Source organism: Calypte anna, chromosome 1 (assembly GCF_003957555.1).
Source record: "Calypte anna isolate BGI_N300 chromosome 1, bCalAnn1_v1.p, whole genome shotgun sequence".
NCBI lineage: Eukaryota > Metazoa > Chordata > Aves > Apodiformes > Trochilidae > Calypte > Calypte anna.
Window position 1 is genome coordinate 181,728,686 of NC_044244.1, and position 16,405 is coordinate 181,745,090.

General features: G+C 38.7%; 1 protein-coding gene across 1 annotated transcript in view; it reads right to left on the reverse strand.

Annotated features, from left to right (window-relative positions):
* LOC115600433 (probable ATP-dependent RNA helicase DDX10) overlaps positions 1-16,405 on the reverse strand; it is a 68,141-nt gene that overhangs the window by 35,743 nt on the left and 15,993 nt on the right. Inside the window, exon 3 of the mRNA XM_030469080.1 lies at positions 14,832-14,888. Within this exon, the coding sequence (XP_030324940.1) occupies positions 14,832-14,888 (57 nt within the window). The remainder of the gene's footprint in view (positions 1-14,831; positions 14,889-16,405) is intronic.

A 16,405-nucleotide genomic window follows, 5' to 3' on the forward strand; every position in this document is an offset into this window, starting at 1 on the left:
AATTAAAGGAACTGGTTTTTAGCTGGTGGATCAGAAGTCACTAATATTATCTACACAAATCTCTTGGTCTCTGTCTACATTTAGGTGTATTCTGAATGTTTTCAGGCTCAGTGGCATTACCAATTCTGAGAATAGAGACATTTAAAAACACTACAAGGTAAAGTAGTGTGTGAATGCACAACTCTGCCCTGACTGCCCATAAAGTGCTTTACTCCCCAGGCAGTTATAGCAAACCACTCACAGAAGAGCAATGGCTATCCAGCCTTTTTATGAACAACCCCATTTGCAGAGAGAAGCCAGCATCCAGCCAAGTATCATCCCAAACTTACTCCTGATCAGTGTCATGGCAGCTCTGTGAAAGAGAAAAACACAGGAACCTGTCCTTTCTGCCATGGCATGGATGAACTCATCATTCATCAGCAACAGATACAAGTGGATGGATTTCCCCCTACAAATACACTTGATAAAAAGCCCCTTTTTGTGATGCAACACTATGGCATCAAAAGTCCGTTCACCAGCTATTCTGTGCATCATACATTTGCACATTTCTGATAAGTTTGTAAGCAAATTATCTTCAAATCTGGTAAAATCCTATGTAAATTATCTTAAAAGTCCACAAATAATGTCTTCCTCTCTAAAGGCTCAAAAAGTGGATCTTCCTTCTGCCAAGGATCAAATACAAAAATCCTGGCCATTTAACCCCATTTTAATGATATGTCAAGACTTCAATAAAATTTTAAATACATGCTTTTTCAGCATGACACATTTTCTTTTCTATGAACTTTGTCTGAGCTATGGTCTGACCTAATAAACAGAGTAGAGCTAACTGGCAGAATTCAGCACAAATTTGTTGCTGATCATTCAGAGAGCTTCTCAGCCTCTATTTTTTACCTCTTCTAATTTTAGCTGGGTTTTTAAATTTACATCTGTGAACTGGGGCCTTTATGTAAGCTTTGTATAATTTCACTGGGAAAAATGTGATTATTTAAAGAAAGAAAATATCATATGTAGCAGCATAGTGGCCAGACATGGGTTCTGGAGGAACAAGCAGGTGGCAGTAATTTTTTGAGTGCCAGCTTCAGCTACTGCTTGCTATCTGCTCACTTCTTACTGATTGAAAACTCCAAGGTCTAACTGTAGAAGTAGCGTGATTGGAGGAAGGAACCAAAACTGAGAATGCTGTCTAGGGAAAAGATGGCAAGGTAGGTGGAAAGATATTTAGAGATCCCTAGGCCAATTTCCCAAAGTGGTACTATCACCAACAAAAGATCAGGTCAGCTGAGGCTTTGTCCATCTAACTCTCAAATACCTCCCGTGTAAGGAGGTTCAACTTCTCTGGGTAATCTATTTTGCATCAGCACTTCCCTTTCTGTACTGAAGACCCCATAACAGGACACAGTATTCTGGATACAGCCCCAGAGGCAGAAAAGCAAGATACTGACTTTCCTCATTCTGCTAACCATACATCTTCCTATAGCATCCTAAGTCAAGACAATGGCCCTGTGACAGCAAACACACCAAAATTTTAGAGACAAATTATGCCAAAGAAGACATCCAGAAGGGTGCTTCCCAATTACACCTTTTAGTGAGTAGCAGACGAGGGTTTCCTAAAATAGAGGCTGCATTTGGGTAGTTATGGTGCACTGACACCTCCCCTAACGTGTCCTATTTTTAAACTAAACTCTATACCTACCCCAGTCACTATTCAGAGAGGCTGTCCTGAAACGCTGTGTTCCAGACATGTGTTTTGGTTTGTCCTGTATTTCTTTTCTAATAATTCCTTTGCTGAACACAACTGAACATCAAGATGACATTCCTTAAGAAAATGCTGTAACAGCTTAACTTTAAGAATCACAACTCTGAAATGCAGTATAAATTCAGATCACATCCTGGTTCTGATAAGCAGCTCTCTTTCCTTCACAATTAAGATATGGAAGCAACATTTTGAAGAATATAAAACAAGTTATTTATATTTTAAAACTGAGAAGTCAGAAGAGGTTAAACAAACTGAATAATCAACCAATGAGAGAAAATTAAAAGAGAGTTCCATGAAACAAAGTGACTCCATGCAGGTATGATGAAGGGAGAAAAAGAAATAAAATAGCAGGTTTCTTGTAGAGATAAAAAAGAAAATTTCAAACATAAAGAAGAGACGAAGCGTACATGAAATGGCACAATCTACTGATACGTGTTGCTGAGGTACCATCAAGTCCAGAAGTTCTGGTGAGCACAGTTTCATCACTCCAAACCAAGGCCCAAAATATATCTTATTTTACAGTAAAATCCTTTCCTGCAATAGCTTTCCTATCACAGAAATCTGCACAAGAAAATTTTAAAAATACCATTAAAGAGGGAGGTCAGGCATTCCTTCTTCTTCCTGCTCCAGCTCCTGGGGAAAATCAACCTCCAATTACTCATTCTCTTGTTTAGAAAGAAAGGTGTCCTTCTGCTTTTAAAGTATCACTCTCAAAAGGCAGAAATTAACAGAGATGCTCTCCAGATGTCACCAATAAGTATGACAAGTCAACTCTAATATACATCTCTACTTGATCTACTCACAGTCAAGAGAACCAGTCTCAAACCATAGTTTTAGTTCCTCCACTTCATAGCATTTTGCCACACAAAACACTTGAATTTCAAAAATTCTATGCATCTGCCAGGTTAGTCAGTAACTTGAATGGTGATTAATTACACCCTAAGCACTAATGCTGTGGATATGTGACCTGCTAGAATATTAGGTGAAAGGAAATAAAAAAATGCTAATAACTTCTGACATTTTTACCAGCACATGAATTATATAAAAAAAAAAAAAAAAAAAGACTGTTTGAGATTGCCATTTAAAATGAAGCCTAAGGATCTTTATGAGCTTTCAACTCAACTCATCATGTAAACTTAAGTTGACTGTGACTGTAATTAATCAATCACCTTCTCTTGTCCACCCACAGTTTCTCTTGCTGAAAATTTCAAAGCTCTGGCAGATTGTCCAACATGAATGAACAGAGGAGAGACATTCTTGTATAAACTAAGTCTAATCCTATTACATGCTGCTGACTGATTTTTTAAATTAATTCACCCTTACTTGACTCAGTAGGCTTTGATATAATAAGCTACTGAAATACTGCACCACATAAATTGTAACCTAAAGATTATATATTAAAGGAGTACTTCATAAAACTGCTATGTAGCTATCCATATATCTACACATTAAAAAATCAAGTAAGAAAGAGGATTAGAAGTGCTCTTTCAGCTTTTCCTCAAGATTTTTCTACTTACTGACAAATGCTTAACCTGCCTTTCTATCAGCAGTAACTGTTCACTTTGCATAGCTACTTACAAGGTAATTCTACTTATTTTTTGAGATATCAGACCATTTTTTCTCCCATGTCACACACAGAAGGGCATTTGTGACCTCTCATTTGTCTAAAGGGTCAGTAGAATGTATTTCATATCTACCACCACACAGGCAAAGACTGGAAAGTTCTGCACAAGAGAAGCCCAGAACAAGTACAAAACCCTGTAACTACAAGGTCCCCTTCCCACCTATTGCTATAAATGTAAACCAATGCGAGAACAAAAATCTCTCAGATTATTATAGATATTTTTCAACACTGTAGTAGTTATTTAGAAAAATGTCATGTGGGAAGATACTAATCTCTTCCTCACTAAAAATTTTAAAAATTGGGAATTCAAAACCAAGTAAAAAATCAAGTACCAACCAACCTAAAAGAAATGAAACTACAAGCAAATACTGTGCAAATGGCAAGACAGGCAGTGATTATCTGTGGAACAAATCATCACTAACATCTGGGCATCTAAGGGATTACCACAAAGCACAGCTATTTCCAGATCTTTGGGAATTTCAGGAATCATGAAAAAGGATGGGTAGCAATACCACAACACCCTTTTGCAAGACCTGTGTGTAAAGCTTGGCATGTGCGCAGTCATCCAAAGTGCACATTACTCATACACACACACAAGTAACAGTTCTCTGATGTGACAATACAGCAAACTGCCTTTCCTGATGATAACAAGGATGGAAATAATACCAAGGAAGTTAAGGAACCCAGTTAAGAAGCCCTATTGCAAATTTTTGGGAAATAAAACATTTGCAAACCAGCCCTTCATGGCCTTTGATAAGCAGCTCTTACACTTAAGCATAGACTTTGAAAATAACACCTTGCTGTTCCATACTCTCCATGTCCAACTTCACATCCACATTGTTCCAATTTTAATGGCATCTGCACAGGCTGGGGATCGGAGGTCAGGAAGAGGAGGAGAGGAAACTGAGCCTGCTCCTTTCACTGAGTTAAGCCTACACTGTGCCAGGCAGTTTTCCCCACTGCTTCTGTTCTTAGTTTACAAGGGAGAAAATAACCACATAGAAGCAGCAGCAGCTTGAATATAGCTACTCCAGCAGAAACAGATAAGAGTTGAGGAAACAGCAAAAACAAGAGAACCTACAAACCTAGAAAACCTCAAAAAAGGAGACTGGGGGGTGGGGGAAATAACAATAAAAAACACCAAGAGGACAAGGAACCACAAGATGGAGAAAAAATAAAAAATAAAAATTTTTAATTGCCTTAAGGAAAAGTAACCTTGAGGAAGACCAGATCCTACAGGATTCCTCCAAATCAGAGGCAGAGCTCCATTTGGGGGAATTACAGGGATTACCACACTACCCATCTACTCTGTAAAATAACCATACCCACTAGTTACTTGTTTGGCATTTCCTAATAACAAACTGGTTATCAATGCAGCTGATAGTGTAAAGAACAGAAAACCTATTACAAACACTGCATGCTGTGGGAAAACGGGATAGTGCACTATTCCTGATCTAGTTTATCTGGCAAAGGAGGACTCTGATAAAACACTAGGTCTTCGGAAACTATCTGCAAAAAATATATTGAGAAAATCTTTGGGGGCTCTTTTCTTCTAATGGTCACGTAACATTCAGCATAAAGCAGCTGGAACCCTGGTGACTACATGACCCTGGACGATTCTGAAAACAGCTGTCAGAAGAATTTTAAAATGCTGGCAACTGCAGCATTATCAGTCAGAATGCAGATAATGGTTTCTGATTGCCCAAATCAATTTTCATCACTAGTAGCAATTACAACTGCTGAGAGTAGCTCTGGCAGGCTTCATACAATACTGCCAGCAACACATTCCAAGAATATAAACAAGGGAGATGTTGAGAAAACAGCTGCTTAATTTAAAACTAACTATGATTCCTTACTGCAAGAGGATGTCAGCATCATCAAAGTGCATCTAAAAGATTACCCTGCTCATCAGCCAATTAACTCATTCTCTAAGAAGCTCATACCTGAGATATGCAGCAAAGTTCCTGAAGCTGAAGTCTATAATCCAAGAACATTTTGAACACGCAAGGGAAGATGAGAAGTGGCTCAGAGTAATGGCAGAACAAATCAAGATGCAAAATAAACAAGTTTGAACAGTTTGATACTTTCACTTGTGAAATGCAACAATCTGCATAATACCTATACAGAGAGAACTGAGGTATGTGAATATACATGCTTTCTACAATAGAACAGAAAAAGACCTCACACCCAGAAAGAATTTCTAACTTCCTAAATAAATTCTTTGTGTGAAAGCTATTGCTTTCACTGCTATTTCAGATCATTACTTCTGGATTACCTGGGGTTTCCCACATCTTCAGGATTGTGAGTAGAGGCAGAAAAGATGGTTAAAGTTCCATTCTAGGCTACTGCACTGTTGCTTAAAGCATCAAAGGACTGTGGTGAGGTGAAGAGAACAAAAAGACCACACTAAAAACCAACTCCATGTGCTGCTCAAAATATATATGGAACACATTAAATGAGCTTGATATAACTGCTTTAAAATTTGTGCTTTAGAGGGAGAGAATTTTCACATATTGGTTACTAGATTGGTTAACTAGTAGCACAGAGCAGAATAACAAATAAAATATCATTACAAATGAAGTATCATTACAATTAACTTCATACAGAGTCTGCTTACTAAGATGAAAATGCCTATGGGATGGTTTGTAACACTGATGAACAGGCGCCTTTTTTTTTCCTCCCTTCTTTTCATACTGGTGTATGCATTGCTTCAGCATTATTGACTCTCGTTTCTTGACCAGAGTCAAGCCAGGGCAAAGTGACCATTAGTGCTCTGCTCAGACTGTGACTATTGAAGAGGTGTCAAATCAGTTAAGACATTGATGTAAACACTTTGAAAATACAAAATATGTCTCTCGAATCAGTATTTTTTCTGCTCTTTTTAAAATATACCAAACAATCCCAATTAACAGATTTCTTCCCCAAACTTAACTAGCTTCTGTTTTATATCATGCTTGACAGGCACCTAAAGATAAGACTGCTTATCAGGTCGCCTCCTGGTACACGGACCAGACAAAGATAATAAATTTAGCAAGGAAACAAGGACTGAAAATTAGTAATAAATAAAAAAGAAGTTCTTGGGATGGCAAAATCTGTGTTATCTTTAGCAAGTCTGTGTGCCAGTGATTTATGAAAAGACAGAACCCCTTCTACTGCATAAAACTCCAAGAGAAAAAGGAGAAACGGCGGGTCTTCTTCCCCCCCCCCTCTCTCTCGACACTTCGGCTACAGGACAACAGCAGCGGAGGAAAGGAAAAACGGAGAACATCAACCCCCCCACCCCACCCCAGCCAGAGACCAGGATCTGGGACGGTGATAAAATCTTAATTGCTCCCTCGTTTTCTTTTCTTTTCTTAACAACTCTAATCGTGTTTACCCTTTAACAGTGATATTTTGTTTCCCCTTTCCTAAAATAAATCCTTGTAACTTGCTTAAGTTTCAAAACGCGTTAGTGTGCAATTTCCATGGTTTTCTCTGAGTAGTGGCTGCATTTTCCTCTTAATCAAAATATTAAAATAATAACTCGGATCACAGCAGACATTGAACAAGAAATTCTAGAAGCTGAGAAGAAAGGTTGCTGCCAATTTACACATATATTCCACACCACACTGAAGTGGATAGTTATGCTTAAATTGTACACTTGCCACCTTCACAAGAGAGCATATTCAAAACTGAAAGGCTTACATATTGATGGACAGTGATCACAAAGCAAAGTCCCAGTGCTCTCCTCTTATTTAAGTATACAGAACATGGTGCTATGCAGTTAGCACAAAAACATTCTATCAGTGTTGAAACGGAAATCTGAAGCTCAAGTGGGAAGGTCTTTGCCCTTGAATATGTGTTTGCACTTTATAATGCACGAGTTCTTGCCTAGTTTCTTGCATACTTAATATTTTTCTAGATACATGGTATTAAACTGAAATATGTTATCTCCATGGATAAAGTGTGTACCCAAACAGAAAAGTGTATGTCAGTTTACCTACTAGGTCCAGTCATTAGCCTCAGGAAGGCACCAGGGCAAGACCAACAGAGCAAGTACTGCCCTCCCTGTGCTCCACCACACTGCCACATGCAGGTAGGAACCTGATGCTGGAATCCTGTTCCTAAGATCCATGGAGACAGGCAATGAGCAAAAATTAAGTGGAGTAACATGGTAACATGTATCTCCCTTGTTCAAAGAAGCGACAGAGCTCAGGAGGCAGCTGAAGCTTTCAATCACTCAGTAATCAGCTGATCCTCATTCAAAGGCCTGAGTGGAACAGTGTCAAAGCACTCCTTAATTCTACAGCCACTCAGAGTTATTCATAACTATATGACCTAAATAAATTATAACAAACCCCACATAATTCAAAAGGAAGAGAGAAACACATATGTTGGTGTGTACTTCATTCCATTAGCAATCCCACAACTGATAGCTTAAGCCTTTAATGAAAAAAATACTGAGGGTTTTTCTCCCCTCAGTGCCAAAATATTGTTGATTCTGAAATAAACAAAAATGTTAAGCAGTAGAAGCCTAAGATGGCTCCAAAGCTCCTGTTTCAATGCTATCCAACTTACATTGGTATTCTAGAAACAAAAACCTCCCTAAAGAATAATCAATAAAACAGTGCAGTTTTGTGTGGAGTTTAATGTAGCTACTGAAGAATATTCCTCACTATTGCCCTAAAAAATTAAGAAAACCATTTGCAATCAAGTAATACAATAACCTTTGTGCTCTTTAACATACCAGAAATCTTGTTCCTCTACTCTTAGAAATACATCTTTCATCAAAAGCTCCCCTAGAACTGCAACCCAAAAAATTATAAGTAAAACAACAAAAGCTTAAGGAAAAAAGAAGTTTTCTGTATTTATAATAAATTCGAGAGCAAACACAAAACAAAGTACAGGATATAGGCACTGTAACAAAGATGTATTTGTGTTGATCCGCTGAGCATCCACCTCATCCCAGCAGACCTTCAGGAGGTAAGAGAGCACGAGTGAGGTCCAAGGCCTCCTTATGCCAGGACCATAAAGCAACCACTTTGGTAACTGGCAAATCCCTATCTTATTCCAGGTAGAGCAGCAGACTGTCATCTCATACTACATATGATTAGAAATAACAGTTGTGAATATTATACTCACAAAATTCAATTGCTATAGCCATGGCCAATTAGTTCAAATGGCCAATCTGATAAATATATATCAAATCCTCAGTGTGCTGGTGACTGCAGTGAAAAGGTTCACAGAAGCGTGGATAATTGGCAAATCAATCCATCAGGATCCTTCCTTCTTTTTTCTTCAGGGTTAGAAACAGATATGTTGGCTTAATCATACACATTCTTAATTGTAGAAAAGGAAGGACTTACCACAGCTTTACTTAAAGTAATTTAAGTGCTACATTAACTGGAATCACCAACATGTTATTTTATAAGAACAAAATACAGGTAGCATTTCCGTAAGGCACATTAATATCCATTTTCAAATATTAACTTCAGTATTGTAGTACATGCTGATTTAAAAAATATTTTAGAAACCAAGTAGTTCAGAATCAGCAATTTATCTTTTTTTCCATTTTGGGGTATGCATACAGAACACAAGAGCCAACAGATGAGAACTACCGCAAGTTAATGAAATTGTTTTAAGAAAGAAGTTTAACTTAATAAAAGGGATGTAATTCATGCAGCAATTTTGTTTGTATGTTCCCAACACAAGAGATACCAGAAGATTTTGCAGATGAACAAAAGTATCATTGCTTCATTTTCTGCTTTGTGGTTTGCAGAATCAAGAATAATTATTGACTAAGAACAACTTTAAGCCCTTTGCAAGTATCAAACAGCAGTGACAAGGTGTAGCTTGTCCTGAGGCTTTATCACAACAACATATCCTCTTCTGAGGTCTTCAATGAACAAAATAAACTCCACAACCTCTACATCTTCCAGGCAACCAGAAGGATCAACCCCTGAAACCCTGCTCCAGCTCCAGATATTGCAGGGAGCTAAAGCAATGGATCCTCAATACCATCCATGAGAGGGTCATGAAAGGTGACCCAGAACCAAAGCACCTTCACCAGTAACCATCAGTATGCAGGGAATCCCATGAGACTTTCACATGAACACTCAGTGAAAAACTCGGGGATCTGGGAACCCACATTCACAGGAGGCACAGTACAAATTCCTCCTTCACTCCTGCAAAGCACTTTCATGGACTGTGATTCAAAGAATGTCAAGGATCAGAAGGGACTGCTGGAGGTCACCTAGACCAACCACCCTGGAAGAAAGAGTTCACACAGAGTAGGTTGCACAGGATGGCATCCAGACAAGTTTTGAATGTCTCCAGTGACTGAGACCACATCTCTGTGAAGCTTGTTCCAGGGCTCTGTTACTCTTTCATTAAAGAAGTTCTTCCTTGTTACCACTGAACCTCTCAAGTTCCAGTTTGTGACCATTAACACACTTCCACAGGGAAGCTGCTGTTCGCATCCACGCTGAATCCAGCCTAAATACGAGGTCATGAGCCAGATCTCAAGGAAAAGGAAAATCAAGACAGATGCAGAGATATCATGTAATACAAGCCAGTTCCAGTAATACAGTGGATTCAGAATTTTAATCATATTTTCATAGAATCATAGAAGGTTAGGGGTTTGAAGGGACTTCAAAAGATCATCAAGTCCAAACCCCCCTGCCAGAGCAGGGTCACCTACAGGAGGTAACACAGGAATGCATCCAGGTGGGCTTTGAATGTCCCCAGGGAAGGAGACTCCACAACCTCCCTGGGCAGCCTGTGCCAGTGCTCTGTCACCCTCACAGTGAAAAAATTCTTCCTTTTATTTATGTGGAACCACCTATGGTCCATTTTATAACCATTGTCCCTTGTCCTATTATCAGTCACCCCTGAGAAAAGCTTTATTCTGTCCTCCAGGTACTCACCCCTCACATACTTATAAACATTAATGAGGTCACCCCTCATTTTGCTCTTCCCCAAGCTGAAGAGCCCTAGCTCCTTCAGACTTTCCTTGTAAGGGAGATTTTTCCCTCCCTTAATCATCTGGGAGGCTCTCTGCTGGACTCTTTCAAGCAGCTCCCTGTCCCTCTTGAACTAAGGGACCCAGACCTGGACACAATATTCCAGATGTGGCCTCAGCAGGGCAGAGCAGAGGGGGAGGAAAACCTCTCTCGACCTACTAACCACCCCCCTCTAATGCACCCCAGGATGCCATTGGCCTTCTTGGCCACAAGGGCACATTGCTGGCTCATGGTCATCCAAATTTTAAAGATCATATTTGTCCTAGTGCATTATTAGCAAAAGCTGCTCATGAGATCTGACTCTGTCCCTTTATTGTTTAATTTTGCTACATGGTACAGATTCCTTGAGCTACATTCAGCAAGCATATCCCAAATCTCATGAAGGGTAGTGGAGTTTCAAATAATTAAAAACAAAAATTAAGCTAAAATCTGAACAGAGTATGGCACAAGGTGGAGAGAACAGAATGCTAGACTGAGGATTATACTTTGCAGTGATGGTGATACAGGCAGATATCAACACTTGAATCTGTCATATCTTTGAGTATGTGCCTCCTCCCCACCCAGGTGTATTTTGAAAATGTGCTCATGTAAATGCCTTCATAACAGTGAAGAAAGATTCATAGCTTCATATGACTCCATTAAAATCTTAAATTATATCTATACATAAAAAGTATATTGAGTATTTCTTTTGTAAAAGATGTAAAATCTCATACAAAAGTACTAATTTCTCTGGGAATACCAAAATATGTTGGGGAGAGAGCACAGGAGAAAGAGAGGACATAAGAAAAGTTAAATCATACTTATTATCCTGCTACTGCTGTTGATGTTTTAATGCTCCACAATTATTCAGCAAGAATTCATCCCTATGAAAAAGTGCCCCTGACAACCGAGTGCTTGGATGTCTCTCCGAAAAGGTCAGTTATCTGGCCTGATAACCATCCCCATCCTCAACTTTATTCCAATTTTTGTCCTCTTCATTCTTTTAAAAAAACAGAAAAACCCTCTAAGGAGTATGTGTTCATACTGGCTTTCCCTAGGTTTCCAGCAGGCTGTATCTTATTTATGGAGCTTAGATAAACAGCCTCTGGTCTGCTACTCAGCCTTTTTTCAGGTTTCTCTGTTTCGTTTTGGACACCACTATGGTGTAACAGCTACAGGATTGCCAATGGCTGAACTGATGCACCAAGCCATCATGATTGAGCAAGTTTTCCTCCTAGTCCTGCAACAAGATGCTGATGCCTCTTTTTAGAGGCTACTTACAATTTCCTGCATGATGCTGGGAGCTGACAGCTGAGAATCAAAAAAGTACTTCAGTGATGGGGCAGGAAACAGCACCTTCTCCTCACTCCTGCTCTGTTCCCCACCTTGCCCCACAGACCCTTTCCCACAAAAATAATTTTCTTAAAAAGACACCAAAATCTTCCTCATTTCATAATTCTTACCACATCAATACTGCTCTAAGGCATCAGGATAGCAAACCACTAAACTCACTAAAGGTGAAATATGGTCTTGTTTAGCTTCATTGCAGCCAGCATCTGCTTGCAGAGCAAGGACCTTTAAATGATGGTTGTAACCTAAAATAGAAGTCCTTTATGTACACTAAAAAAATCAGTACAGTATCACATATCAGTATGTGATAGATTACAAGTAAAAGAGCAAAGCCAAGAGCTGAGCACTGCACCATGCAGGGAAATCCTGGTGAGCCCAGGGGTGGCTTCACACAGTAACATCCAGCCACTGCCTTACAGAAGCTGCCCATGTTGCTGCTGCCTCTGCACAATCCTTTACTTCTTGGTCAAAACACAACATGGCTGCCTCATTTTCTCAAGAGCATCTTTAAGCAAACAATATCAAAATTTGTTTGAGGGCTGTAATGTTATCAGTACTGAGTGAGAAAAAAATACTTGCTTTTTTCATCTTAAAACACTGCGTTTGTAAATATCTTAAAAAATTCTCCTAAAGTGAGACACAAATATCTGATGATAAAAAATATATTCCCAGAACACTTAAGTTTCCAGTTTTTCTTCACTAAGAACACATGAGAAAAATTTCTTTCATCTGTTTTCACAAGCCTGCTCAAATTTAATTAATGATCATAATTTCCAAGAAATACTTTCATTAAAGCATCATTTAACAGCTCCCACTTCCTATTCATTTTAGTTATTGCAAGGTGGAGTCAGTAACATTTAGCTACCTACCCATCTAATCCCCCGCTCAAGCACATTCTGCTCAGCAAGAGTCTGCCAGAATTTGGTTGATCAATTCCAGTTGCAGGGAGCCTTCCACTTTCCAGCACCATGAAAGCTGAGCAAAACCATCCTGGAAACAGGCTCCTGGAGCACCAGAATAAAAATCAGGAGGCTCATCTGTCCTGTGATCTTTCCTTTTGCCAATGTACAGACAAAAAAAATGGAGTTATGTATAGCTGAGTAAGTGGGTCGCAGGCCATATTCTGAAAGCACTAGTGAAAATGCAAATGTTTTTTAACTCCTGATTTAGTCAGCACATATTTTCTAAACTTATTTCTGGTTTTTTTCTACTGTTTTCTTCTTATTTTTCCCCTCGGATGTTTCATAGGAGCTGAACGAGTCAGATCCTACACATCCTGCACAAAGCTTCAATGACTCTGGCTTCATCTCCAAGACTCTGTGAAGCAGGGAGTGTTCTTAATTAATTCCTCAGACACCCAGCAGACAGAAACTGCCACCTTTATCAACCATCTACTGCTCCCTTCCACTTCCAGACCTGAACAGCCTGGCTCCAAGCTGGCAGCCTTCCCCAGTGGAAGCAGTTCCCTGAAATGAGCCCCACTGAAAATGACAGGACTCGTCTGCACACAGTTCCAGCAAAACGAATCTCTAAACAAGAAAAAAAGCCCAGCAGTTTGCACTGAGGACACATGTTAGCTCCTGAGGCTTGTACCTTCTTGCAGAGAATGAGCTAAGCACCTCAGGAAAAACTTAAGTCAAAGTAATAGCAGAATTGCACAGTTGGTACTCTCACAGAAAGCATAAACCAATCTCACACCAGACCAGGAGTAGTAATAAATCAGCTTCCCAAGTGCAACTGTTGTTCAGAAGAGAGGCAGAGATACATCAAATTGTGGCTTTAACTCACACAGTTTTGGGGGTGAGGCTCCACATTTAACCCATAATGTACCCAGGGACATACACCCCCTGCACACACAGATCATTCCTCAGTAGAGATCAACTTCATTCATTTTCCAAAAGGATAAAGAGATTCATTTGCTTGGTAGAGAAAAGGATAGAAGTGCATCAGTAGCCAGATTGTTTTGAAAGGAATTGGTTTACTTATCCAGTTGCTGAATAACACCACAGTGGGGATTTTGTCATCCCTTAAAAAAAAGCCATCTTAACAACCCGCATTTATGAATGTGATACAGTCTGATTTGACCAATGTTTTCTATATGAATTGTTTGTTAATAATTAATTCCATAATTTTCCTAAAAGGCTTGCTCAATACATTAAAAAGATGCATTCCTGTAAATTCAATTACATGCAGAAAATTCCTATTGCTTGAGTAGGGAGCCACGATGCAAACAGCTCCGACAGTTTGCCATCTCTTAAGACAGAATCATACTTAATACCTAATGTTAGGCTTTTTGTCTTAAAACGTAATTACCTTCCATTTCAGAACTAAAGCACCAAGCATCTCCTTACACTTAAGCCTTCTAGAACACAGCCAGCTTGCAAAAATTGGACAAAGAACATTATTGATTTTCCCAAGGGAAAAAGGTATTTGCTAAGTGCCAAGAACAAACCGTAACTATTCATGTGTAGCATAAGGAGATGCAGCATGAGAAATGACACACATTACTCTGTCCATATTCTGGAAAATCACAGCAGCTGAATGAAATCTCAGTTTATCACAAACCAAGCAATATGAAAAACTGAAACAGCCCCAAGGAAATCAGTAACAAACATACAAAGAAAAAGATAGCAAAGGTTTTATTGATAGATCTAAGAAAAGGAAGGAATAAACTTCAATGTAAATAAATACTTGCTTTTTAAAGAAAAGGTTCAGCAGAAACAGGTTTAAACAAGATCTGACCAAAAAAATTATACTGCTGCTTGCAAGTTATAAACACGACCAAGTATGCAGAGAAAAAAAACATGGCATCAGCATTGCAGCTGAAATTGGAACTTACTTGATACACAGAATAAAAAAAGCTTCAATTTCAAAGGGATTCCACACATTTTATATATTTACACACACACTTACACACATATAATCATGCTTTCTCAGTATCCTTCTACATCAAGTCAATATAACTACATCAGAGCAAGGGCGTAAGAAAAGGCCAGCAAACAGAAAATACCTTTAAGGACTTATTAATAAAAACATTGCTTAAGAAAGAAAAGAACAAAATAATTTTTTAAGTTTCAAACCCATGATCAGAAGGTCAACAAAACCAACAAAAAATCCTTACCTCTGCGTTCTTATTCCTGGCTTCTCTCCTTGCTGCTTTTTCTTTCAGTCTTTTCTCCTAAAACAAACAAGATGAATAGTTTGAAAGCAAACTCTCAGGTATTTTTATTCTAAAAATAAATTTAAATTTAAGTTGAGCCACCTAGATATTTTTAATGCACACATGCTACATTGTTGTTATTACCTTACATGCTACTGATGAAAAATTATTAATAGAAAGATCTGATTGAGCTATTATTCATTCTTCTTGTTCTTAAAGGGAAAAAAAAACTTCAAGAATGATTCAAAGTCACATTATTATCTTCACCAAGTCTTGTTAATCTTAAAAGGAATGTTGTAGCCAAGTACTTTGGCAAAGTCAGTATCTTGTCTCTAAAACAAGGTAGTTAAATAGCACCAAGAGATACACTTGCTATTTCTTAGTGACTTAATATGAAATACAATCTATTTAAGAAACTAAAATTATAATCTTCCTAACTTCCAAATTGCTAAAATGTGTTCTCCCTACCTTTCATATCCCTGTTATTAACAAATATTCTACAGTAGTATTTGCTTGGTAATTGCATTGATTCAGGGACCACACTAAGTTCCCTCTATCAAAGAGATTTGGCTATGGGAAAATGAGCAAAACATAATGAAAATTTTTTCAAAGATGTCTGTCAGATTTCTGAGCATACAAAAGTGGTCAAGATATTTAATTCAACTGACATATATTGTTGCTTTTTCTGTAGTTGCTGTTCTTACTGAGATTTGTGTATTTTAAAACCAACCGAAGGGTTATCTCTAATTTAGACTCTGTCAGGCCCTTGCAATTGAAAATTCTAAGACAGACATTCACTTTTTTCTTTTGTCTTAGCTGATGAGACTGGTGATAACATGGTGATAACACTTATTCGTGCTAGCATAAAAATAGTTCTGGAATACAACTCAGTTTCTTTGAGCAATATAGGCCATTCCTACACATTTAGAATTGAGTAAAAGGGAAACTTTATTTTAACAACAGTCCAGGGGCAACACCCCAGTATACAGAAGGCTGAAAAGCAGTCACATTTCAGCTCCCTCACAGAAGTAATGAGAAAGCTACAGCTACAGCAGTCCTGGTACCATATCATCACAATGATACTACCAAACTCTATCATCCTCACACGTGAAGCTGTTTGAAAACAAGTGTGTTTGAGTGCAGACCTGGAAAAAGGAGAACACAGCTGCCAAGATTTTCAAAATTGGTGTCTAAATTCAGTTTCTTTTGAGTTATTTGTCCGGTGTACGCCTTCTTCTGTTTCAGGTCAAAATCCCAAGGTTGGAGACCACACAACATCTCTAGGCAACCTGTGCAACAGCCTGACTGTCATAAGACAGAAAGTTTCCCTTACATCCATGAGGAATCTCTTGGTTTATGTTACAGCCATTGTCTCTTGCTTGTGCAGTGCTCTGAAGAGACCACTTTCATCTCTGTGTCCTCCATGACCTCTCTGTAGGAATTGGGTGCCACTGCCAGGCCCTCCAAAGGTCTTTTCTCCAAGTTGAACAAGTTCACCTCTCCCAGCTAGCCGTGGTGGTTCCCATGGGTCCACC